At 41.4% G+C, this 25,915-nt stretch overlaps 1 protein-coding gene across 1 annotated transcript in view; it reads left to right on the forward strand.

The window, feature by feature from the left end:
- Positions 1-15,917, forward strand: part of LPCAT4 (lysophosphatidylcholine acyltransferase 4) — a 66,187-nt gene extending 50,270 nt beyond the window's left edge. The window contains exons 13-14 of the mRNA XM_070944782.1: positions 6,348-6,507; positions 15,583-15,917. Of these exons, the coding sequence (XP_070800883.1) occupies positions 6,348-6,507; positions 15,583-15,740 (318 nt within the window). The 3' untranslated portion in view covers positions 15,741-15,917. The remainder of the gene's footprint in view (positions 1-6,347; positions 6,508-15,582) is intronic.
- Positions 15,918-25,915: the final 9,998 nt, after the last annotated feature.

Genomic DNA, 25,915 nt, shown 5'->3' on the forward strand with positions numbered 1-25,915 from the left:
AGAGGAGGAGAGACAGGATTTGAGACAAGTTTGCTCTGAAGCCTTGGCTAAGATTTTACAAGCTAATCCTGATTTGGTATTTCATAAAATAGATAAAATTTACAGAGTGAACTCTTGGGTGGCCAGACAAAGACAACTGCCCAGAGATGTGGTCATATACTTTACTGACAGAGAAATTAGAAATGATATCCTGCAAAAATCTTTTCATACTTCTGTACAAGTGGGGGGTTCACGACTTGAAATTTTTAAAGAATTACCTCCTAAAATGTTGAAAGTTAGAAAAGAATTTGGTTTTCTTGTTAAGGAATTGAAAAACTTACAGATACCCTTCCGGTGGGACGCACCAGCTGGGATAATTTTTAGATATAAGGGAGAAGGATATCGGTTGAATACCGTGGAGAAGGCACAACACTTTTATAGTACTATTCTTAAGGAAAGAACACCATCTCCACGTACATCTACAGTTTTGGAGATTAAGGAGAGTGAAGAGAGGCAATTGAAAGAACAGTCTAAGCAGGAATTAGAAATAGTGCAAGGTGCAGAAGGAGGTTTTCTGAGTGAGCCCTTGTTGGATTCTTCTCCAATTTTGGATTTGATTCAGTTGGCTGAAGTTAAAGATCAACGTATAACTAGAGCTCAATCCAAGCTACTTAAACAAAAGCAACAACAACAACAGGAAAGACAAGACAAGAAGGCAGTTAAGAGTACCGTACAAGAGAGTGGCGCTATGGGAGGAGCGAGATCGAAGCTCTCGGATGAACTTCAAATATTTTGCTCTGCGCTACAGAAAGAGGCTGATGACCTTTAAATGTCTATCTTGGAATGTTAATGGGTTGAATTCAGCACAGAAAAGGAAGAAATTATTTACATATTTGAAACAATTTAATAATGATATAATATGTTTACAAGAAACGCATATCACAACTCAAGATCAAAAATATTTGATAAATCCAAAACTAGGAGCACATTATATATCTTCAACTTCGCAGAAAAAGAATGGTGTGGTTATTTATGTAAATAAAAAATTAACAGCGAAAGTTATAGAAGCAGATCAAGATGGTAGGTTTGTAGCAATTGAATTGCTTACAGCAAATGGACAAATTCTTTTGATTGGAATTTATGCTCCCAACCAACAACAGGACTATTTTTATAAGATGTTACATACTAAAATATTGCAATGGGACTATAGATCTATTTTAATTATGGGAGACTGGAATGGAGTAATTGATTCTAAACTAGATAAAAAGAGCTTGGCAAAGTCTAGAATTAGACTACCACAGACTTTTTTTGATATGAAAGAAGATATGGAATTAAAAGATGTTTGGAGAATACATAATTCAAATGAATTGGATTACACTTTCTTTTCTGATAGACATAGATCCTTTTCTAGGATTGATTTTATTCTGTTGTCAAATGATCTACTTGTTAAGACAAAAAGAACAAAGATTTTTCCAAGAACTTTGACTGACCATAGCCCTGTATGGATAGAAATTGAGATGGATAAGGTTGAGAGACGTTCTTGGAGATTAAATGAGAACTTGTTTAGATATGAAAAAAATATAATAGAACTTAAAAAGCATTTGAAAGAATTTTTTGAAATAAATTTGAATAAAGGTACCCCAATTGAAATTGTTTGGGACGCAAGTAAAGCTTATATGAGAGGGGTACTTATCTATATGAATTCTAAACATAGACTGCTCCGACAAAAGAAAAGATCTGAGTTGGAAATGGAAATAAAGAATAAAGAACAGTTACTTATTAAAAATCCATCAGATGAAAGAATACGAAGTGCTATAAAACTTTTGAAAGATCAATTTCAAATGCTTATGGCGGAACAAGTTGCAACAAGCCTACAATACGCGAAGCATAACACATTTTGCAACGCTAATAAACCGGGCAGATGGTTGGCTTACACATTGAGGAAAAAACAAAGTGCACGGATTATCGATTGTATTGATATTGGAGGGAAAGAAATCTTTCAACAAAAATTAATTAAAGAAGCTTTTGTGGACTATTATACTAAATTATATGCCAAAGAAGAGGTGCAGAATGGACTTATAGAAAAATATTTAAATGATAAGAGAGTTACAAAAATTACCGATCAACAAAAGGAAAGAATGAATTATCCTATAACAGAGGAGGAGATAACAGCAGCAATTAAACAGCTAAAAACAGCCAAAGCTCCTGGCACGGATGGTTTGACTGCAGTGTATTATAAAACTTTACAAGCTGAAATGGTGGGACAACTTAGAGATTTATTTTGCAATATTCAACAAGGGGGTAAAATACCCCCATCTTGGACAACTGCTTATATATCTTTGATACCAAAAGAACAAGTTGGTCCTAAAAAACCAGAGAATTATAGACCAATATCTCTTTTGAATACAGACTATAAAATTTATGCGAAGGTATTAGCCAACAGGTTGATGCCAGTAATCCAAAAGGTGATTCATGAGGACCAAGCGGGATTTATTGAGGGTAGATATATGAAGGACAATGTAAGGCAAGTAATAGACTTATTGGAATATCTTGATAAGAATAAACAGATTCCTGCAGTGCTGGTTTTTTTGGATGCAGAGAAGGCCTTTGATAGAGTGGATTGGAATTTTCTACTAAAGACTTTAAAAAAGATGGGCTTTGGGGACCAATTTATACAGGCGATCTCAGCAATTTATCAAGAGCAAAAAGCACAGATTATTATTAATGGAAGTTTGACGACAGAGTTTAAAATTGAAAAAGGAACAAGACAGGGATGTCCGTTGTCCCCACTTTTATTTATTTTAACATTGGAAGTCTTGTTAAATACAATACGGGACTCTAAAATTTTGAAAGGCATAATGATAAGGCAAGAGGATTATAGAATAAAGGCATTTGCAGATGATCTGGTCGTTACCCTATCACAACCAATGGAATCAACAATCCTGATGAACGACATTATACAAGACTATGGTAGAGTTTCAGGTTTTAGACTGAATTCAAAAAAGACTAAAATGATAGTTAAAAATATGACACAAGATCGTAAACATGAGCTTGAAAGGAGGGCAGGTTTTGAAATTGTACCTAAGGTAAAATATCTTGGAGTTCAGGTTGCAGAATCAAACATGAAATTGTTTCAAAATAATTATGAGGTGTTGTGGCGAGAGGTTCAGAAGGATATGGAGACTTGGAAAAAGCTGCAACTGTCTCTACTTGGAAGAATAGCAGCAGTTAAGATGAACATTTTGCCAAGATTTCTGTTTTTGTTTCAAATGATTCCAGTGCTTAAAAGTGATAAACAACTGAAAGTCTGGCAGTCTGGTGTGAATAAGTTTGTCTGGAACGAGAAGAAGCCGAGAGTGAAATTGAAAATTATGCAAGATGTTCCAGAAAGAGGAGGTCTTAAACTCCCAAACCTACAGTTATATTATGATGCAGCAGCTTTAACTTTAACAAGTGATTGGTTTGGAAGTAAAAAGACTGGAATATTGAAAGCAGAAAGTTTTGACCTTGAATTTGGATGGCATGCCTACTTATTCTACGATGACAAAGTTGATAAAGTATTTAAAAGTCATATACTTAGAGACTCTTTGATGAGAGTTTGGAAGAAGCACCGACTCAAATGGGATTACAAAATACCGCTATGGCTGGATCTTGGTCATATTTTGTGGAATACAAATATAATGTCACTCGGGGGGTTTTTATATAAAGAGGTTCTTTTTACAGATGCGGGCAGATGGCAGCTGAAGACATTACAGACACTGTTGGATGAAGGGCTTAATCTAACTTGGTTACAATATAATCAATTACAACTGAGATGGAAAGAGGACCAAAAAACTGGTATTATGTTGCATGAGGAAGAATTGGTTAGACATATAAGAGAGAAAGGTCCAATGCATATTAAAAGGCTTTATAATGTTTTGCTAGAAAGAGATTCAGAAACTGAATTAGTTAAAGACTGTATGATTAAGTGGGCACAGAATTTTGAAGAACCAGTGATGCTGGAAACATGGGAAAAAATTTGGGTTCAGAATGTTAAATTTACACAGTCGCAAAACCTGAGAGAAAATTTTTATAAAATGTTTTATAGATGGCATTTAGATCCCAAAAAGTTGTCATGTATGTACCCTAATGTTCAGCCAAAATGTTGGAGATGTGAATGTTTAGATGCCACGTATTATCATGTTTGGTGGACCTGTAGGAAAGTTAAGGCTTTTTGGATAAAAATTTGGTGGGTCATGCAGAATGTTTTGAGGAAAAAAATTCAATTTTCTCCACAGTTGTTTTTATTGGGTATAGTTAAGGGTTTTACACGGGATGAGATAAAACTGATATTGTATATGATAACAGCAGCAAGATTGTTGATAGGTAAATATTGGAAGAATGAAGCTTTACCCACTATCGAGGAATGGACTTTGAAGATGGCCAGTTTTGCTGAGATGGCGAAGATTTCAGCATATTTAAAAGACTGTTCACAAGAGACTTATGAATGGGAATGGAAAAGGTGGATAGAATATGTTCAGAACAAATACCAAACTAGAAAGTATCAAATAGCTTTTATTTGAAAATAATGTATTAGAAATATTTTAATGTATTAGAAATATTTTAATGTAAAGAGATAAAGAGGAAAAATTATACAGGGGGAGGGATGGGTTTAAGCTTGTTTATTAGTGTTATTAGTTATGAGTATATAATAGGGAAGTCTGGGGGGGGAGGGTTAGGGAGGGTTAGGGAGGGTTTGGGGAGGGAGGTGGGGGGGTGAAAAAAGGGGTGAAAATCTAATTGTAAAACTTTTGCAATAAAAAAAAAAAAAAAGAGGCGACTGGACTTTCTGGTTTTTCTTTGAAGACGTTTCGCTTCTTATCCAAGAAGCTTCTCGGATAAGAAGCGAAACGTCTTCAAAGAAAAACCAGAAAGTCCAGTCACCTCTTGAAAAAGCACCTTTGGGATAACCGTGACCTGGATGACTGAGAATCTCCATAGACATTAATAACCCACTTTCATATTCCAGTTGAGAAAATTACAGGGATCTGTCCATAAAGTTTTCAAGAGTTAAGCTCAATTCAAGATCTTTCTCTCATGTGTAGGAGTTCTCACAGTGTCAGTGAAGTACAACTGATGGCAGATCTGTCCATTGCAATTCCCCTCCCTGCCCACCCCGGCTCTTCCGTGCCAAAGGGAGGGGCAGGAAGGAAAAAATACAGATGGGTTTGAATATTGTTTCTCTAAATAGAGCTTGTTCCTCGAACACAGCAGTCTCTAGAAATTTTTCCTCACGGCTTGCTAACTTTGTAAACATCACTCGTCAGAAATTATGGATAGTCCTCCACTTACGACCTCAATTGAGCCCAAAATTTCTGTGGCTAAACGAGACAGTTGTTAAGTGAATTTTGCCCCATTTTACAACCTTTCTGGCCACAGTTGTTAAGTGAATCACTGCAGTTGTTAAGTTAGTAACACAGTTGTTACATGAATCTGGCTTCCCCATTGAACATGCTTGTCAGAAGGTCGCAAAAGGTGATCACATGACCCCAGGACACTGCAACCATCATAAATATGAGTCAGTTGCCAAGCATCTGAATTTTAAATCATGTGACCACAGGGTTGCTACAATGGTCGTGTGAAATATGGTCATAAGTCACTTCTTTTCAGTGTCGTCATAACTTTGAACTGTTGTAAGTTGAGGGCTACCTGTATTGGATACTTGTGAATTTCTTGGAGTGGTTCCAGTTCTGGGTGGCGAGTGAAGCCCGACATCCAGAATATTTTGTCAGTGAGGTGGTCAAAAATATGGAAGGGGGAAAGTTGGTAGACACAGAATTTAAAGAGCAGTGGTGAAATCCTACCGGTTCACACCTGTTCAGGCGAACCGGTAGTGATAAAAGCTACTGGTTCGTCAAAACTGGTATTTCTGACGTTCAGCTGTGCCGTGCGATTTATATTCACTAGAAAGCAGAAAATCCTGCTTTCTAGCAATTCTAAATCGTGCAGCACAGCTGTCCCCCCCTCACTGTTCTACTTACCTTGTTAAGTGTCCTTTTTCCACTCGAAGTGCGCATTTGACATGCACTGTGCAGGTGCAGCGTACCTTTGGCATGTACCGCGCATGCATGGGCAGCGAACCGCGGAGGATTTCACCACTGCCTAAAGAGTGGAAGACATGGTGGACATCAGCATGGACATCAAAAGAAAAGATCAGTAGGAACTGTAGATTTAAAGAAGGTGGAGCTGTGAACGTCAGAGCTAGATAGGTTTTGTGAAATGTCTTTCGGTTTCATTCCTTTGTCAAACTCTTCTTTATATTGAATTGCAGTGAAATGCTAATATGATTTTATAGTCATGTATTTACTAGCATCTTTCCTGTCAACCAGCTATTCTCAGAGATGGAGACCAAGACAGGAACCTCTTGTCTGCACCAAGATGGATTCTGTGCCATTTTGCGCCTCCTGCTGGGCACTCCAGTTGTGGACGGAACTGAACTCTATGGCCGACTCTGCACCGAGGACCACAGCCGGGACGGGCTTAACCTTGGTGAGATGGGGCAGGGAGATGAAATGACAGGATGGGAAGGAAGCACCCAACTGTGCACAGTAGTAGGTCATCCAAAGGATGTTCAAAATCCATGCAGCAAGTCATGGAAGAAACAGATGGACGGAAAGGATACAGGGAGTTGAGAAAGAGGAACTGTTATTTTCTGGCCACTGATACGATATGGAAGCACCATGAGGGAAGCACGATTTGGATAAGAAAATTTGGGGGGGCTCATAGGCCATACGTCCCACACCAAAGCTTGTTTCTGTAAGCTGTGGAGACCTCCAAGATCATGATTCTAGGTCAATGATGGCTAACCTTTTTGCCTTTGCATACCAGGAGGGGGGGCAGGGGGATCGTGCGCATGCGTGCCCACACACATAATTCTATGTGCCCCGCTCCACGCATGTGCACGCTCCCCCCCCGCTCCTGGCATGTGATGGCATGGTGGGCCCAGTAGGACCGTTTCTCTCTCCCCCCAGGCTCCAGAGCGTGGGGAGGGTGAAAACAGCCTTCCCCACCCCTGTGGAGGCCCTCTGGAGGCCGGAAACGGCCCATTTGCCAAGTCCCATTTTTTGCTCTAACCCAAGCTCCAGAGCCTTTCTAGGAGCCTGTGGAGGGCAAAAGTGGCCTTCCCCATTCCCCTGGAGGCTGGAAATGGTCCATTTGCCAACTTCCAGTCCCACCAGAGCTGAGCTCGTGTGCCCACCGATATGGCTATCGCGTTCACAGTCCTAGGTCTAAACGGCAACTCTTCCATTTATAGTTATCTGAGTTGCGGTGTATTAAGGAAATATGGGCAGAAATGCACTTGTTTAGCCTTTTTTAAGCCTAGTATGTCCATTTTACTTTACTTTACTTTACTTTACTTTTATTAGACTTCTATACCGCCCTTCTCCCGAAGGACTCAGGACGGTGTACAGCCATATTAAAACACATAAAATTTACAAAATTTAAAAACCATTAAAATCAAATATACAAAAATTTGGCCCACAAATTAAAAACTGACATACACCCATTAAAATTCATAATCATGTTAGGCCAGCCCAGCTTGTTGAAACAAGAGGGTCTTCAGGGCGCGGCGAAAGGTGCGCAGGTCGGGGATCATACGCACATCTAGGGGCAGCTCATTCCAGAGGGCTGGTGCCCCCACAGAGAAGGCTCTCCCCCTGGGCGTCGCCAGTCGACATTGTTTGGCCGACGGCACCCTGAGGAGTCCCTCTCTGTGGGAGCCTATTGGCCGGTGGGAGGCTGTCGATGGCAGAAGGCGGTCTCGTATATTTTGTCTTTCAATAACCTCAGCAATCACCCAAAGGATTGAAGAATCATGAACATGATTCATTTGTAGCTCAGGATTGAATCGAGGGGTCCTTGGTGCTCTCTGAGCTTGATTGTTTTCTGGCAGACGTTTCCTTACCCAAACTAGGTAACATTATCCGTGCTAGACTAGATATGACCTAGTTTGTGTAAGGGAATGTCTGCAAGAAAACAACCAAGCTCAGAGTGCACTAAGGACCCCTGAAGTATCATTGCCGGGGTGGGCTGCTGGGGATTCACAGGGGTTCAGGAGAACCTCTAGCTAAGATTCTGTGCAGTTCGGAGAACCCCCAAATCCCACTCCTGGCTGGCCCCGCCCACCCCGCCCCACCCCTCCCAGGAGTCCCCACGCGGCCTGTTTTGGATGAAAGTAAGTGCAACGCACACGCGGAGGCTCGGGGAGGGCAAAAAACAGGTCTACCAGAACTTCGGGAAGTCCGGAAACAGGCCTGTTTCCAGCCGTCAGAGGGCCTCTGGAGCCTGGGGAGGCCATTATTTATTTATTTAATTAATTAATTAATTAATTAATTAATTAATTTGTATACCGCCCTACTCCCGAAGGACTCAGGGCGGTGAACAGCCAAAAGATAAAATACATATAATACAAATGTTAAAAAACCATTAAAATAAAATTAAATAATTTGGCCCAGAAAACAAAATTTAAAACACCCCAAATTTATAAGACAAATTTAAAATTTAAAAAATTTAAAAACAGTTTAAAAAAGAGGTTAGGCCAGGCCGGCCTGCTGGAATAGGAATGTTTTGAGGGCACGGCGGAAAGCGCGCAGGTCTGTAATCCTCCGTATCTCCGGGGGGAGCTCGTTCCAGATGGCAGGTGCTCCCACAGAGAAGGCTCTTCCCCTGGGGGCCGCCAGTCGACACTTTTTGACCGACAGCACCCTAAGAAGCCCCTCTCTATGGGAGCATACTGGTCGGTGAGAGGCTACTGGTGGCAGAAGGCGGTCTCGTAGATACCCCGGTCCTAGGCCATGGAGCGCTCTAAAGGTGGTAACCAAAATCTTGAAGCGCACCCGGAAGACCACCGGGAGCCAGTGCAGCTCGCACAGGAGGGGGGTCACATGGGAGCGCCACGTCGCTCCCATAACCACCCACGCGGCCGCATTCTGGACCAGCTGGAGCCTCCGGGTGCTCCTCAAGGGGAGCCCCATGTAGAGAGCATTGCAGTAGTCCAGGCAGGAAGTGACGCGGGCATGAGTGACCGTATTTAACAAGTCCCGATCCAGAAAGGGACGCAACTGGCGAATCAGGCGAACCTGATAAAATGCCCTCCCGGCCACAGCTGTCAAATGCCCTTCTAAAGACGGCTGTGAGTCCAGGAGGACACCCAAGTTGCGAACCCTCTCCGTGGGGGCCAACGACTCGCCCCCAATAGTCAGTGATGGCACCAACTGACTATATCGGGATGTGGAAACCACAGCCACTCGGTCTTGGATGGGTTGAGTCTGAGTCTGTTTCTACCCTTCCAGATCCGTACAGCCTCCAGGCACTGGGACATCACTTCAAGGGCATCATTGGGGTGGTCCGGGGTGGAGATGTACAGCTGAGTGTCATCAGCGTACTGGTGGTACTTCACCCCGAAACCACGGATGATCTCACCCAGCAGCTTCACATAAATGTTGAACAGAAGGGGCGAGAGGACCGACCCTCGTGGCACCCCACATACAAGGGGCCTCGGGGTCGACCTCTGCCCCCCTGCCAACACAGACTGTGACCGGTCGGAGAGAAAGGAGGAGAACCACCGCAACACGATGCCCTCCACCCCTAACTCTTCCAGCCGGTGCAGCATGATACCATGGTCGATGGTATCAAAAGCCTCTGAGAGGTCTAATAGGACCAGGACAGAGGAGCAAGCCCTGTCCTGAGCCCTCCAGAGATCATCAACCAATGCGACCAATGCCGTTTCCATGCTGTACCCAGGCCTGAAGCCCGACTGGAACGGATCCAGATAAGCCGATTCATCCAGGTACTGGGGGAGCTGTCGCGCTACCACACTCTCAACAACCTTCGCAACGAAGCGAAGGTTGGAGACTGGACGATAATTTGCCAACACTGCCGGGTCCAGGGAAGGCTTCTTGAGGAGAGGCCTCACCACCGCCTCTTTCAAGGCGGCGGGGAAGACACCCTCACTCAAAGAAGCATTTATAATCCCCTGGAGCCAGCCTTGCATAACCAGCACCAACCAGGAGGGACACGGGTCCAATAAACATGTGGCCGCACTCAGTCTACCCAGTATCCTGTCCACGTCTTCGGGAGTCACAGAATCAAACTTCCCAGATAATATTCCCAAGACCTGCCTCCATCATCCCCCCTGAATCTACCCAGTCAGAGTCCAGGTGTTCCCGAATCTGAGCGATTTTGTCATACAGATACTGTGCAAAGTCCTCGGCTCTACCCTCCAAGGGGTCCTCCCGCGCTTCCTGGTGGAGCAGGGAGCGGGTCACCCTAAACAGGGCTGCTGGGCGATTATCTGATGACGCAATAAGAGCAGAAAAATAATTACATTTTGCCGCTTTTATCGCCACCAGGTAGGTCTTAATATAAGACCTTACCAGTGTTTGGTCGGATTCAGAGCGACTGGCCCTCCAACTGCTCTCCAGGTGTCTTTTCCGGCACTTCATCTCCCTCAGCTCCTTGGTGAACCAAGGAGCCAGGTGAGACTGGCGCCGGGTCAGAGGCCACAAAGGCACGACCCGGTCCAAAGCTCCAGGCGGCCACTAGGTCTTCAGTCGAGCCGTGAGCCAGAGCTCAAGCAAAGCCTCCGGAGCCCAGGGGGGCAAAAACACCCACCTGCCATGGTGCAGGAGGCCGACTAGGCCACGCCCACCATGGCCATGCCCACCCAGCAACCGGGCAGAGAACCCCTTGCTAAAATTTTTGAAGCTCACCCCTGATCATTGCCACACTACTTGTGGCTATAGGAGATCTAAGGTTTAAAAGATGGCCTCTGGTTGCCTGCTCCTCTAATCATGGAAGCAATAAGGAAGGTGCCCAATTAAGGAGAGAAATGACTGTCCACATGTGAGCTCTAAAATATAGGCCCCCTATTATAGAAGGTGGTGGTTGCAGAACAACCCTGCGGTTTTCTTCGCAACTTTTTTGGGAGTGGTTTGCCACTGCCTTCTTCAAAGGACTGAGAGAGAAGGGCTGGCCCAAAGTCACGCAGCTGGCTTTGGGCCTAAGGGAGCAGCATCTAATTGAGTTTGGCTGATCTCAAAAAACAGCAGGGCCAAATTATACCTGGCTAAATTTTGGGACAGACTGCTCACATCATGTCTCAGGGCCATAGGCTAGGCTGGGAAGTCTGAAAAACATACTGGAAGAAAGCAAACTCACTTCTGTATTGTTGCCATAAAACCTGCCCAGGCAGTCAGCAGGGGCTGAACTGGATGTGTGGCATCTTTGCCTGGGTCAGCCCATAAGTGATCTGGGCTGATCTCGGGGGGGGGGGGGGGAGGGGGGAAGCGAAGGGTTTGATTTTCTTGGTCCTTGAAGGGGAAAACCACAGAATAATTTCTAGGCTAGGAAGTCAGAAACACATCCTAGAAAAACGGTGCAGTGGTAAGCCACTTATGATAGATACTGCAGAGCATTCTGGTGCTCAGAGGTTTTTGGAGATTCTCAATCATCCAGGTCATGGTTGTCCCAAAGGTGTTATTCCAAAAGAACTGGACTTTCTTGGGGTTTTTTTCTTTCAAATTCTGGACAGCAAGGGCCACCAATTTGAAAGAGGAGGTCAAAGAGGCCATCTAAGGTAGTGGCCAAAATTGTGGAAACTTTTTGGGAAAAGTGTATTTTCTAAAACTATCTAATAACACCACTTTTTTGGGGGGAATAGTACCATAAAATTATATATCAATGGAAAGATAATTTAATAAGGTGACCAATCGTCCTCCTTTAGGGAAGAGAGTCCTTCTTTTGTAAGTTCTGTCCTCTCTCAAAAAGTGTCCTCCTACATGTCCTCCTTTTCAATATTTGAAGACTAATCTGTAAATCTCCGTATTTATTTATTTATTTATTTATTTATTTATTTATTTATTTATTTATTTATTTATTTATTTTTGCGATTTATATGCCGCCATTCTCCCAAAGGACTCAGGGTGGCTTACAACAACAATCAATAATACAAATCACAAAATAACAAAATAAGTTAAAAACCCCTTAAAAACCATATTTAAAATTATTACAGTTTGTGCAACCCCTAGCAGATCAATTTATTTGACGGAAGAGCCATGTCTTCAGTTCGCGGCGAAAGGAGAGGAGGTCCGGGGCTATCCTGAGCTCGGTGGGCAAATCATTCCAGAGGGTCGGCGCTCCGACAGAGAATGTTCTCCCCCTGGGGGCTGCCAGTTGACATTGTTTGGCCGATGGCACCCTGAGGAGGCCTGCTCTGTGGGAGCGCACAGGACGGTGGGAGGAAGGCAGAAGGTGGTCCTGCAAGTACCCCGGGTCTAAGCTATGTAGGGCTTTATAGGTAAGTACCAGCACCTTGAAACGGACCCGGAGAGCAACCGGCAGCCAGTGCAGCTCATGCAGGAGAGGTGTTGCACAGGAGTAATGAGGAACTCCCGTAACTACCTGTGCAGCCACATTCTGGACCAGCTAAAGCCTCCGGATGCATCCCAAGGCAGCCCCATGTAGAGGGCGTTGAAGTAATCCAACCGAGAAGTAACAAGGGCGTGGGTGACCGTGGCGAGGGCATCTCGGTCTAGGAAAGGGCGCAACTGGCACACAAGACGTACTTCTGCGAAGGCCCTCCTGGTTACGGCCGTCAGATGGTCATCCATGGACAGCTGAGAATCCAGGAGGACACCCAGATTGCGAAACCTAGCGGGGGGTAAGAGTCTCCCCTCCTATCACTAAAGATGGTACCTCTAGATCCCGAGATGCCGGCATCCACAGCCACTCAGTCTTGGATGAGTTGAGTCTGAGTCTGTTCCTACCCATCCAAGCCCGCACTGCCTCCAGGCAACGGGACATCATGGAAAGGGCATCCCTAGGGTGATCCAGGGTGGAGATATAAAGCTGGGTATCATCCGCATATTGGTGATACCTCACCCCAAAACCACGAATGATCTCACCCAGCGGCTTCATATAGATATTAAAGAGCAGGGGGGAGAGAACCGATCCCTGAGGCACCCCACAAGTGAGGGGCCTCTGCAAGGATCTCTGACCCCCTGCCGATACAAACTGCAAGCGGCCCGAGAGATAGGAGGAGAACCACTGCAGAACAGTGCCTCCTATCCCCAACCTCCCGAGTCGCTGCAGTAGGATACCATGGCCGATGGTATCAAAAGCCGCTGAGAGGTCAAGAAGGACCAGGATGGAGGAACAACCCCCATCACGGGCCCGCCAGAGATCATTCACTAGGGCGACCAATGCCGTTTCTGTGCTGTGACCGTGCCTGAAACCAGATTGGTAAGGATCCAGGTAGTCAGTTTCCTCCAGGAATTGAGGGAATTGCTGTGCTACCACGGACTCGACAACCTTCGCTAAAAAGCAGAGGTTGGAGACTGGACGGTAGTTATTAAGGGAGTCAGGATCCAGGTTGGGCTTCTTGAGGAGAGGGCGAACCATCACCTCTTTGAGTGCAGCGGGGAAGACCCCCTCCCTCAGCGAAGCATTGACAAAAGCCTGGATCCAGTCTCCGGTCACCTCCCTGGCTGCCGAAACAAGCCAGGAGGGACACAGGTCCAATAAACACGTGGAGGTCCCCAGCCGACCCATAATCCTGTCCACTTCATCCAATGAAACAGGCTCAAACTCAACCCAGATGTCCCCGCCAAGACAAGCCCCAGTCTCCTCAGTGGATTCTGCCCAGTCAGAGTCCAGCCCGGTCCAGATCTGAGCAATTTTATTTTGCAGAAACTGTGCAAAATCCTCAGCTCGACCCTGCAAGGCCATTTGATCAATGCCGATCCAATCCGTTGCATGTGATGTGACATATTTGTATTTGACATGATGATTTGTCAACGCTTGGTACAGTGCGGCGAGACGCAATTATGAGACGCATGCGCTCCGCAGAGGAGAATTGTTTTGAGAGAGTGTGCCGCATGCAAGAGTGCGCTGTGCGCAAGTGGCTTTGTTTACTTCTTACCAAAACACGACATGGCACACACGCACGCATTAGACTCACTTCTTTTTTTTTCTTCAATTTATTTGTGTCCTCCTTCTCATTGTAAAAAAGTCGGTCACCTTAAATTTAATCAAGAATGTAATGCAATAACTTTTATGAAGGATTTGCTATTAGAATAGCAGTTACAGTATAAAGAAAAGTGAACCACGTAGAAAAAAAATGAGATATACAAAAATTATCACCATAGAAAAAATGAGATATACAAAAATTATCACCACGTCAGTTAATACTTAAGTTGGGTAACCTTTAGCATGAATTACGGCCTTACAACGTCTTCCCATGGAGTGAACCAAGTCTTTTATTTCTGCAGCTGTTATAATGTGAAACCAAGATTGAATGATTGCTTCTATTAACTGGGTTTAATTGCTGTGTCGCTTCTAACTAACAAATTTCTTTAGTTGGCTCCATAGATTTTCAATTGGGTTAAGGTCTGGGCTATTCCCAGGCCATTCCAGCAGTGGAATATGATTGTCTTGAAACTCAAAAAAAAAAAAAAAGTGGTGTTATTAGCCATCAAACCTCAAAAATACACTTTTCCCAAAATTTTGGCCACTAGTGTATGTTAAAATTGAACATCCCTCTCTTAACAGTATATGACACCACCTATCTCCTGTCTTCCACACCCATTTGAACTCTGATTCAGTTGACCCTGAGGGTACAGATAAACCCCCAAGCGGCCTCAATGAGAACTAAGGACCAGATGACTGCAAAGAATATAAATCTTTCCATTCCCCACCAGTCAGTTAGAACTGAAGAAGCTTCTTGGACAAGGAGCGAAACGTTTTCAAAGGGAAAAAAAACCCCCAAGAATGTCCAGTTGCCTTTTGGAAAAAGCACTTTTGGGACATTCTTGTTGTCATCTAAAGCAGAGTTCCTCAATCATTCTGGGTTGGCGGCCCAGAGGGGGGCTGGCAGGTGCCTTTATGCACGCACGTGCATGCGCGAAAGAGGCTGCGAACACCGGTGTAATGCTTATGGCGACAGTAGTGGGGAGTGGGGAGTGTGTGTGCACACATACATCCACGCACTGACCAGTCACTCACGCGGTCCAGTGGCCAACAGGCCACAACCCGATAGCGGGCCATGGCCATGGGTGGGCTGCTGAGGGTTTGCAGGGGTTTGGGAGAACCTCTAGCTAAGTTTCTGTGCAGTTCGGAGAACCACCAAATCCCACTCCTGGCTGGCCCTGCCCACCCCGCCCCTCCCAGGAGTACCAACATGGCCCATTTTGGATGCAGGTAAGTTCAGGGCGCACACAGAGGCTCGGGAAGGGCGAAAAACGGGCCTACTAGAAGATCAGGAAGGCCTCCAGAGGGCCTCCAGAGCCTGGGGAGGCCGTTTTCGCCCTCCCGGAGGCTCAAGGAAAGCCTCTGGAGCCCGGGGAGGGCAAAAAGAGCCCCCCCACCATGGTGCAGAAGGCCGACTAGGCCACGCCCACCCAGCAACCAGGCAGAGACCCCCTTGCTAAGTTTTTTGAAGCCCAGAGGTTGTGGACCCCTGATCTAAAGTCATGCTTGATTCAAGAGAGACTTACCTTCTGTTATGCCACCTTTGGAGTCCTTTTTTATAATGACGCAATTTGTTTTCCTCTTTTCTGTAACCAGGTCAATTCCAGGACTTCTCTCTCCATCACCCCGACTACGCCCGTCTGTTCAGCATGTACCTGCGCCCCCCTCCAGCCTGCGCTCTCCCCAAGCCTGCCCAAGCCTCCACTTACACTAACGGTGTCTCTGCCATCCCTCCCAAAAGCAAGGGTGACTGAAGCCCTCCCCTGCCTATTAAGCCATGTGTATCCAACGACCGTGAAAACAAGCCCCCCCACACACACACACAGACACAGAGCCATGCCACACACCTTTGGCCACAACAGAGTCCCGTTCCTTGCTTGCTCCCTGCTGTCGGGTTGGTTAGGCGGACTGGGGCCGAGATTCTTCCCCCCCCTCCCGCTCCCCATCTCAGGGCAAACGAAAATGAGGAAATCACAGCCGCAGTTTTTTGGGGGGATTGGGGCTTCTCTGGGTTTACTTTAGAGTTTTTTTTGGGGGGGAGGGCAAGGGGTTAGGATTTAATCCTATCCTTTATTTTACATTGTTGACTTCCGTTTTGTTTTCGTCAAGAGGAAAGGATGAACCGAAGGATGAGATAGCATCGTTTTTTGGGTTTCATTTTCTGTTTTGTAAAATATAAGAAAGTGCTATTTTATATATAAGATAAACATCTATATCTCTATAATATACATATACATATACATATACATATACATATACATATACATATACATACACATACACACACACACACACACACACACATATATATATATATATATTTCAGTTTTATTTCTTATACACATACTATAAAATGTACATTTTCTTATACATAATTAATCCTACATATACAGGTTTTCCTTAAAGAAAGCATTAAAATAAGGCATTTTAATTACATTCGGAGTTGCTCTTCTACCCTTTCTTCCCTCATTTTGCAACAGCCCTTCTTCTTCTTCTCCTCTTTCCCTTCCCTCCCTCCTCTCCTCTCCTACTTTCTCTTCCCTCCTCTCCTACCTCATCCTACTTCCCCTTCCTTTCCCCCACTCCCCTTTTCTTTTCCCCCTACTCACCTTCTCTCCTACTCCTATCCCCTACCCTTCCTTCCTCTCCTTTTCCCTTTCTCTCGTTTAACTTTCTATTATCTAAATCATTTATCTATCCTCTTATCTTCATATTTCTTTTCTAACCATATATAAAATCTTCCCCATGTCTTGAAATACACTGATTCCTCTTTATCTCTTATTCTTAGAGTTAATCTATTCATTTCCGCACAGTCTAAAATCTTTTTTATTACTTCACCTTCTGACGGAATTTTTTCTGTCTTCCAATTTTGTGCAAACACAATTCTTGCTGCTGTTATTATATGTATAGTTAAATACACATCTTCTTTACTATATCTCTCTGGAAGAATACCCAATAAAAAAACCTCTGGTTTTAATTCTATAGATTTATGTAATATTTCTTCCAACCATTTCTGTATTCTAGACCAATAATGTTTTGCTTCTAAACATGATCCACCACATATGATAGTATGATCCCGGCAAATGCAAACATTTCCAACATTTGGCTGATTTATCCTTAAACATCTTTGCTAATCTTTCTGTTGGCATATGCCACCTATAAAACATTTTATATAGATTTTCTTTATATGCAGTTGCCATTGTCAATTTATAATTCCTTTCCCATAGTTATTGCCATTTCTCTAATTCTATTGCATATCCAAAATTTTTCACCCATGTTATCATTGTCTCTTTTACTTCTTCATCTTCCAATCTAATTTGCAACAAATAATTATACGGTCTTTTAATCATTTTTTCATCCTTTCCAATCATTATCTGATCCAACTCTGATTCCCCCAAATTAAAACCATATTGTTTCAAGTCTTCATCATATCTTGATTGTATCTGCAGCCGTGTATACCAGTCAGTCTCAATCCCTTGTTTTTCTAAGTCTTGTTTCTGTTTTAATTCTCCCTTCTCTGTTAAAATGTCTTTATATCTTACAATCTTGTCCATGTTAATCATATTTGGATGTGTCAACGCTTCTATTGTTGAAAGCCACATTGGTACTTCCATATAATCTTTTTCTTTCACTCTTTACTACCAACAAGCCATTCCTTACACAATGTCTCTGGAAATATCCGTGAATCCGATTTTTTCCATACCATAAGAAAGCATGCCATCCTAGTTGTAAGTCATGTCCTTCCAAAGTCAATAGTCTTGTATTTCACAATAAGATCCATTCTTTAATCCAAGTTAACATCGCCGCTTGATGATACAATTCCCAATTTGGTAGACTAAATCCTCCTCTAAACCTGGAGTCTTGAAGCAATTTAAGGTTAATTCTCGCTTTTTTCCCTTGCCATATGTATTTCCACATCATTTTATTCAAACTTTCAAAGTATTTTTTCTCCAACTTTATCGGAATTGTTTGAAAAAGAATCAACAATCTTGGCAATACATTCATTTTGATTAACGCTATTCTCCCCATTAAAGATAATTGTAAATTTTTCCATTTTTCCAAATCTGTTTCAATTTGATTTCTTAATTTATAATAGTTATCTTCCTTCACTGTAATACATCTTGAGGTTAATTGGATACCCAAATATTTCACTTTTTTCACTATTTGAATATCTAACTTCTCCATTAATTGCTTCTTTTGTTTTTCTCTCATATTTTTAACTATAATTTTTGTTTTATCTTTATTTATTTTCAATCCAGCTACTTTTCCATATTCCTCTATTTGCTCAATTAACTTTGGACCCGTTTCTATTGGTTCTTCCATAATGAATACTAAATCATCTGCAAATGCTTGTAGCTTATACTCTTCTTTTTTAATTCTCATCCCTTTTATTTCTTTGTCTTGTCTTATTTTCCTGTTTAAAATTTCTAGGGTCAGAATAAATAATAGTGGAGACAATGGACATCCTTGTCTGGTTCCTTTTCTTATATCTACTTTCTCTGTCATTTCACCATTTATTATTACTTTAGCCGATTGGTCTTTATATATAGTCCTAACCATATTGATAAATCTGTCCCCAAAGTCCATCTTTTGTAATTGTAAAATCATAAATTGCCAATTCACATTATCAAATACTTTCTGCGCATCTAAAAATAACAATGCCATTTGTTTCTCTGAATCAGGGGTGGGTTCTAAATTTTTTTTACTACCGGTTCCGTGGGTGTGGCTTATTTTGTGGGCATGGCTTGGAGGTCATGTGACTGGGTGGGCGTGGCTAGCTGGTCATGTGACCGGGTGGCCATGGCTATGTGTATAGGGACTACTCAGAGGGCTGAAAAAAGTCATTTCTGACAGGTCCTCGCACTTTTGACTGGTCCTCACACTTATGACCATCCTCACATTTATGCCCGTGCAGCATTCTTAACAACCATGTCACTCATTTCACAACTGCTTCTCTTCACCATGGTGACAAGATAGGGCAAAAAACGTAAAGTAAAATGTGAGGACAGTCGTAAATTCGAGGACTGGTCAAAAGTGCGAGGACCAGTCAAAAATAACTTTTTCAGCCCTCTGAGTAGTCCATATGCACAAAAGGACTACCCAGAGGGCTGAAAAAAGTGATTTCTGACAGGTCCTCACACTTTTGACCGGTCTTGGCACTTATGACTGGTCATCATTTATGCCCATTGTAGCATTCTTAACAACCGTGTCACTCATTTCACAACTGTTTCTCTTCACCATGGTGACAAGATAGGGCAAAAACATAAAATGTGAGGACAGTCGTAAGTGCGAGGACCAGTCAAAAATAACTTTTTCAGCCCTCTGAGTAGTCCATATGCACAAAAGGATACAGCAGTAGAGAGGGATGAAGGAAGGAGAAGAGAGATGGAAGAAGGAAGGAGAGAGAGGGAAGGAAGAGAAGGGAGGAAGGAAGGAAGGGAAGGGAAATTAGAGTAGGAGTGAAGGTAAGAGAGGGAGGAAAAGAGGAGGAGAAGGAGAAAGGAAGAGGAAGTAGGGAGGAGAAGAAGAGGGGGGGAAGAGAAAGTAAGAAGGAAAGAAAAGAGAGAGGTGGTAGGTTTGAGGAGAAAGATTGCTGTACAATAAAAAAGATGAAAGGGAAGAAAGCCAACCCCAAACAAATATAAAGATATTAAGATAAAGAATGAATTGTTAAACTTTAAAGAATAAAAGAGAACAAATATGAATAAATAGCAATAATTAGAAACACACATACAAACATACAATGTATTTTCTTTGAACAGAGTATTTGGCCAGTTCACAAATTTAAACAGTGTTTAGTCATTTCAATTAAATTTACAATTTCTATATTTCCTTTTTGTCATATTTATTCCCCATCTATTTTTTTAAAAAACCAATATTACCCTTCATCCTCATCTCTAATCTTAATCAAATTCAATTTTTCCCTTCCATTCTATATTATACCCCTTCCCATTGTCATCTATTTATATATCCATCCTCACATTGGTTAATTATGTAATATTACAGTTGTTTAATACAAATTCAACATTTTAATATAAATCAATTAGTTATATAACTATCTTTTTTGTATATTAATCAATATGAACATGAATATTCCAATTATTTCCATGCAATCCAATTTCTTACAAATCAATTAATTATATTTACCAATAATAATAAACCAAATAATTTCCCCCATATATTCCTCCAAACCACAACTTAACCATTTCTGCTTTCAACACAATATACAATTAATAGTATCTCAATTATTACAATTCCCTAGTTAAATAGAGCTTTTTTTCTTTTGTGTTTTAAAATCTCGAACTCTCCTCTTTTGCTCTAAATTTCCCATTGTTTGCACCTACCTTTTTTGGTGAGGAAAAAGAAAAAGAAATCTCTCTCTGCCTCATTTTGTCACGTTGCAGCAAAGCGCCTGCTTTACTTTCAGTTTCATTTTTTCAGCATAGCTAGGGGGAAAAAAATCTGCTCCAGTACACTTTGCAGCTAGCAACAGAGCCCTGTGCAAAGCAGCTGAGAGCAAATCAGCTGAGAGTCGGGAGGCCGATCTAATCAACTTGTGCTAATAACCTATGCTGAAGCTGAAAGGGGCTGTTTTTTCTTGCTGTTTGCTTGCAAGGAGGTAACTGCTGCGAGGCACAGGCCAAAGGGTGGGGGCCACCCTCCTTGCCACTTAGCCCCCCCATTGCCCCCTTTTGCCTCTAGCGCCCCCCTGCCGCCCCCTTGCCTCTTACTGCCCCCCTAAGGCATCCCACTGCCCCCCCAGGGGGTGGTAACTTTGGCAACCACTGGCATAACTAATTAACAACCGGTTCTACCGAAATAGAATCCCACCACTGGGTCTACCCATTTATTTTTGCAGGCACCGGTCTACTCATTTGTTTTCTTTTAACACTGATCAGCTGTAGGGCGGCCCTTTGAAGCCCTGCGGCAAGAGTTTAAACAGTTTTTTTCCCTCTAGTCATCAGCTGGGACTCAGGAGGCAGCAATAGATTGGGAGTAGGCGAGGTAAGCGAACGGCAACCGGGCCGGGAACCAGTTCCGCGGCGTGGCCAGCCAATTTTATTACCGGTTCTCCGAACTATTAAATTTTTTTACTACCGGTTCTTGCGAACCGGTGCGAACCAGGAACAACCCACCACTGCTCTGAATGTGCCTCATAATATTCCAGTGTATCCAAAATAATTCTTATATTGTCTCTAATTTGTCTTTTAGGCAAAAAACCATTTTGGTCTGGGTGTATAAATTCATTTAACAGCCTCTTCAATCTTTCTGCCATAATTGATGCAAATATTTTATAATCTGCATTTAATAGTGAAATTGGTCTATAATTCTTTATTTGTTGTAAATCTGTTTCTTCTTTTGATATAAGTGTTATATATGCCTCCATCCATGAGTTTGGTGCCTTGGCTTCTATTAATAAATCATTACATACTTGTAACAATATATTACTTAGTACATCTTGCAACTTTTTATATACTTCTGCTGGCAGCCCATCTGGTCCTGGGGTTTTTCCATTCTTCTGCCTTTTAATTCCCTCCATCAATTCCATCATTGTTATTCTTTCTTCTAATGCTTTTTTAAATTGTTCTGGTATTTTAGGGGTCATTACCTTTTCCAAATATTGTTCTATCTTTTCTTCTGGTATCTGCTCTTGTTGATATAATTTCTTATAATATTTCTCAATTATCTTTTTCTTTTCCTCATTTCGGTAACATATCTTTCCCCCTTGATCTAATAATTGAGTTATCAGTTTCCCTTCTTTTTCCTTCTTCATCTTGTATGCCAGCCACCTTCCTGGTTTATTTGCATTTTCAAAAAAGTTTTGCTTTGATGCTTTTATTTTCCTTGCCAATTCTTCATTTTCTATTAAATTCAATTTATGTCTCCCCAATTCCATTAGGTTTTTAGTTTTTTTGTCTTGTGGATTTTTTTGCAATTCCTTCTCTAACTTCTTACATTCCTGCTCCAACTTCTTTTGAGTTTGTCTGTCCTGTTTGTGTTTTTTTCCTGCATATGTCATTGCCAAACCCCTTATATATGCTTTGCTAGTGTCCCATACATTTTGCAGTGATGTATCTTCTTTTCTATTTTCTTTGAAGAAAAAAGTCAATTCTTTTTCCATACATTGTGTAAAATCTTTCTCATTTAATAGGCTTTGATTTAATGTCCATCTCATTCTTTTTCTTTGTCCTTTCCATGTCATCATTATTGGATTGTGGTCTGCCCATATATTTGCTTCTATATCAATCTTGTCTATCTTGGATATTAAGTCTATGGACATCCACACCATATCTATTCTTGACCATGACATATGCCTGTTTGAGTAGAATGTATAATGTTTTTCCTTTAAATTTCTTTCCCTCCAAGCATCCTGTAAACTTAATTCATCTACCATTGTATAGAATGTTTTCAGGAGTGTCTTTCTTGGTTTTTTATTCACTTTTGTAGATTTATAATCTAACTCATTATCAACAATCGCATTAAAATCTCCAATTATGCAAATATATTCAACTTCATATTCTAATATTTTCCGGTGTAATTTTGCATAAAATTCTTCTTGATTTTCATTTGGAGCATATATACCCACAAGTAATATTTTTTTATAGTTCATTACAATTTCTACCATTAATACTCTTCCTTCCTCATCCTCATATATTTGTTTGGATTGGATTGTCTGTTTGATGTAAAATGCTACTCCTCTTTTGCTTTGACCAGCCAAAGTTGTATACAATGTCCCTAGTTTTATTCGCTCCAAAAAAATGTTATGTTGCTTTCTAATATGCACTTCTTGTAAACATATAATTTCTAATTTTAACTTCTCTAATTTATTGAATATTTTTCTTCTCTTTATTGCCAAGTTTAATCCATTTATATTCTACGATATTATTTTAATTTCTTCTTCCATTTCTTATTTATTTATTTGCTTTGTTGATCTAGTCATTCTTTTTTTTTTTTTTTAATAAAAAAGTTTTTATTTTCTGATCAAACAAGTATACAATATAAACAATCATTCATACTATCATCAGAAAAAAAGAAAAAAAAATCAATTTGGTAAACTCAATCTTCAACCCCTCCTCACCACCCCCCACCCCCGACTTCCCAGAACAAAAACAGGGCATAGATTTCACCAAACATTCGCTAAAATAAACTAGCTAACTGCAAGATTTAATAACTCCCAAGAACCCTTAACTCCCCTTTTACAATTTCATCAACCTCCCTTTATATAAACACAAAGTAACATGTAATCCAATAACTCTAAGAATTTTAAAACCATTAACAAATCTTAAACATTCAAACCTAAAAACATTTTTCCCCCTCCTACTTTTCTCAAAGTTCAGATATTTTGAAATCTCATAACAAAAAATAAACCTTAGATATTCACTAATTAAATTTCTACATTTTTATAATTAACCATTAGTACATTAACTAGAAAACCAAAAAAGATTAATCAACCATTAATACATCATATTTAAAAATCAATATTCAACTTTATACTTTTTCCCCCTCAGTAGTTATAACACCTAAAACATAATCAATTTAAACCATGAATAGAACAACTGCAAAACCAAAAAAAAAAAAAAAAATTAATCTTCCATTCTTGGTTTCTTATTTTGAAATCTCATAACAAAAAATAAACCTTAGGTATTCACTAATTAAATTTACATAAACTAAAAAACCAAGAAGGATTAATCAACCATTAGTACATCATATTTAAAAATCAATATTTAACTTTATACTTTTTCCCCCCTCAGTAGTTATAATACCTACAACATAATCATTTTTAACCATGAGTAGAACAACTACAAAGCCAAAAGAAAAGGTTAATCTTCCATTCTTGCTTTCTTTTTATATTTTTTCCAATCTTTCTGCATCCCTCCTACTTCTATTTTGAGGAGGTTTTTCATTTTAATTTGAGGTTGATATAACTGCAAAAATTGTCCCCTTTTTAAAAAAGTTTCCTCTGATTTAGAGCCCCCAAATCGCCTCTTCATGCTTATATAAATCAGTTCATTCCTTCGTCTGTAAAACCAAAGTTTGTCAAGAGTTTGTGAAGAAAAGTTCAATTGTTTCTTTTCTATTAAATATATAGATGCCACTGACAAGTCTCCTTTATCTTCTGAAACTTCGAAAGTCTGGTCATTTACTACTTTTTTCCAAACCAAGTCATAATTTTGAAGGATTCTATCAATTTTTCCGAAAAGAGCAGAGAGTAAGCTCGAAAATTCTTGAGAAAATTCTTCCACCCTCTCTGCTGCAATATCTCCTGAGTTGTCATCATGCTCCGTAGTTGTTTTGATTTCCTCAGTCATTTCTGTTGTTATCCCTTTAAGAATTGCTATTTGGTTACTTATAGCTGCAGTATGATTATTCATGGCTTCTTTTATAAATTCTATAAGTTCTGCATCAAAATCCTTACAACTCTGTAAATCAGACAACTGTTTCGTTTCTGACACCTCCAAATAGCATCCAGCACTTTCAAGATCTCCTTTCTTAGAAGCCATTTTATTTTAAAGAAATTTTCTTTCTTCCCACAACCATAAAATCATAAAGTCAGAGCCATCCTTTTGAGCAGCATTCAGCAATTTCTTTATAAACAATCTTTTCCCAAACAGCTCTTCAAAATCTATTCCAGCAACTTAAAGCCAGTCTCTGAGCACGAGTCTATTAGCAAAAACTTTTTCTAACTTTCCCTTTTAAAATCGCAACAAAGAAACGCCATCTTAACTTCCAGCTCAGAAAATCCAATTAGAAACATTGTATCCCCGGAGTTAAGTGTTATACTTGCAAAAAGCTTGGACTCCTGCTTCTGTTCCGCCTGCTTTTTTGAAATCATTTAATCTTCTGTTTGACAGCAGAAATTGGACGCAACACCTAGCTCTGTAAAAAAAAAACAGAGTCCCCCCGGATCCGGAGCTTCAGTGGGCTGAACGGGGAGCTCTCACCCTCCTAACCCCTGGAATTAATCCAGGGGTTTTCAGGGAGCTCTACCCTCACCCACCTGCTCTCCTCCCCTTCTTTTCCCGAAGGGGAGATTTTCAAGCCGTTTGACAGCTGATTAACGCTGTCAGAACGGCTCAACGGAATCACGGGGGCGGCGGTCTAAAAAGACCGTCAATGGTGCTGCGGAGCCAACCCGGAAGCGTTGATCTAGTCATTCTTATCTCCCTTAGTTCCTTAACTTCTTTCGCCCTTGCTCCTTTCTCTTAACGCTCTCTCTTCTTGTTCTTTCGTTGTCTCTCTTGGCTGTTCTTTCTTCTCCTGTTGTTCATCCCCTTTTTCTTCCCTCAACCTTCCTTACTCTTGGACATCTATGTATTGTTTATAAAATAACTCTGCTTTCTCTACTGAATCTAGTCTGTATCTCTGTTCTTCCCAGTTCACCAATATTCCTTCTGGAATCAAATATATATATATATATGTGGGTCTTTGGTTATTCGGGTCTTCTCCCATGTAAAATTGGAAGTGTCTTGGCGACGTTTCGATGAAGTCTCATTCGTCATCTTCAGGCTGGTGTTCTCGGCTTCGTGCTTCCAGGAGCAATCTGAGATCTCAGCTGTCTCTTCCTTTTAACTGCTAGTGGGGGTGTGAGCTGATTGGGTGGGGACTTGGCTGTGTTCTGATTGGGTGGAGGTGTGTTCTGATTGTCCCAAGTCCCCACCCAATCAGCTCACACCCCCACTAGCAGTTAAAAGGAAGAGACAGCTGAGATCTCACATTGCTCCTGGAAGCACGAAGCCGAGAACACCAGCCTGAAGATGACGAATGAGACTTCATCGAAACGTCGCCAAGACACTTCCAATTTTACGTGGGAGAAGACCCGAATAACCAAAGACCCACATATATATATATATATATATATATATGTATTACATTTTAAAACAAAGATGGTTCCTGGATCTTTCTTTTTTTTTAAAAAAGGCATTGATAC

Source organism: Pituophis catenifer, unplaced genomic scaffold (assembly GCF_029215685.1).
Source record: "Pituophis catenifer annectens isolate HBS135680 unplaced genomic scaffold, rPitCat1.0.hap2 SCAF_5, whole genome shotgun sequence".
NCBI classification, from domain to species: Eukaryota; Metazoa; Chordata; class Lepidosauria; order Squamata; family Colubridae; genus Pituophis; species Pituophis catenifer.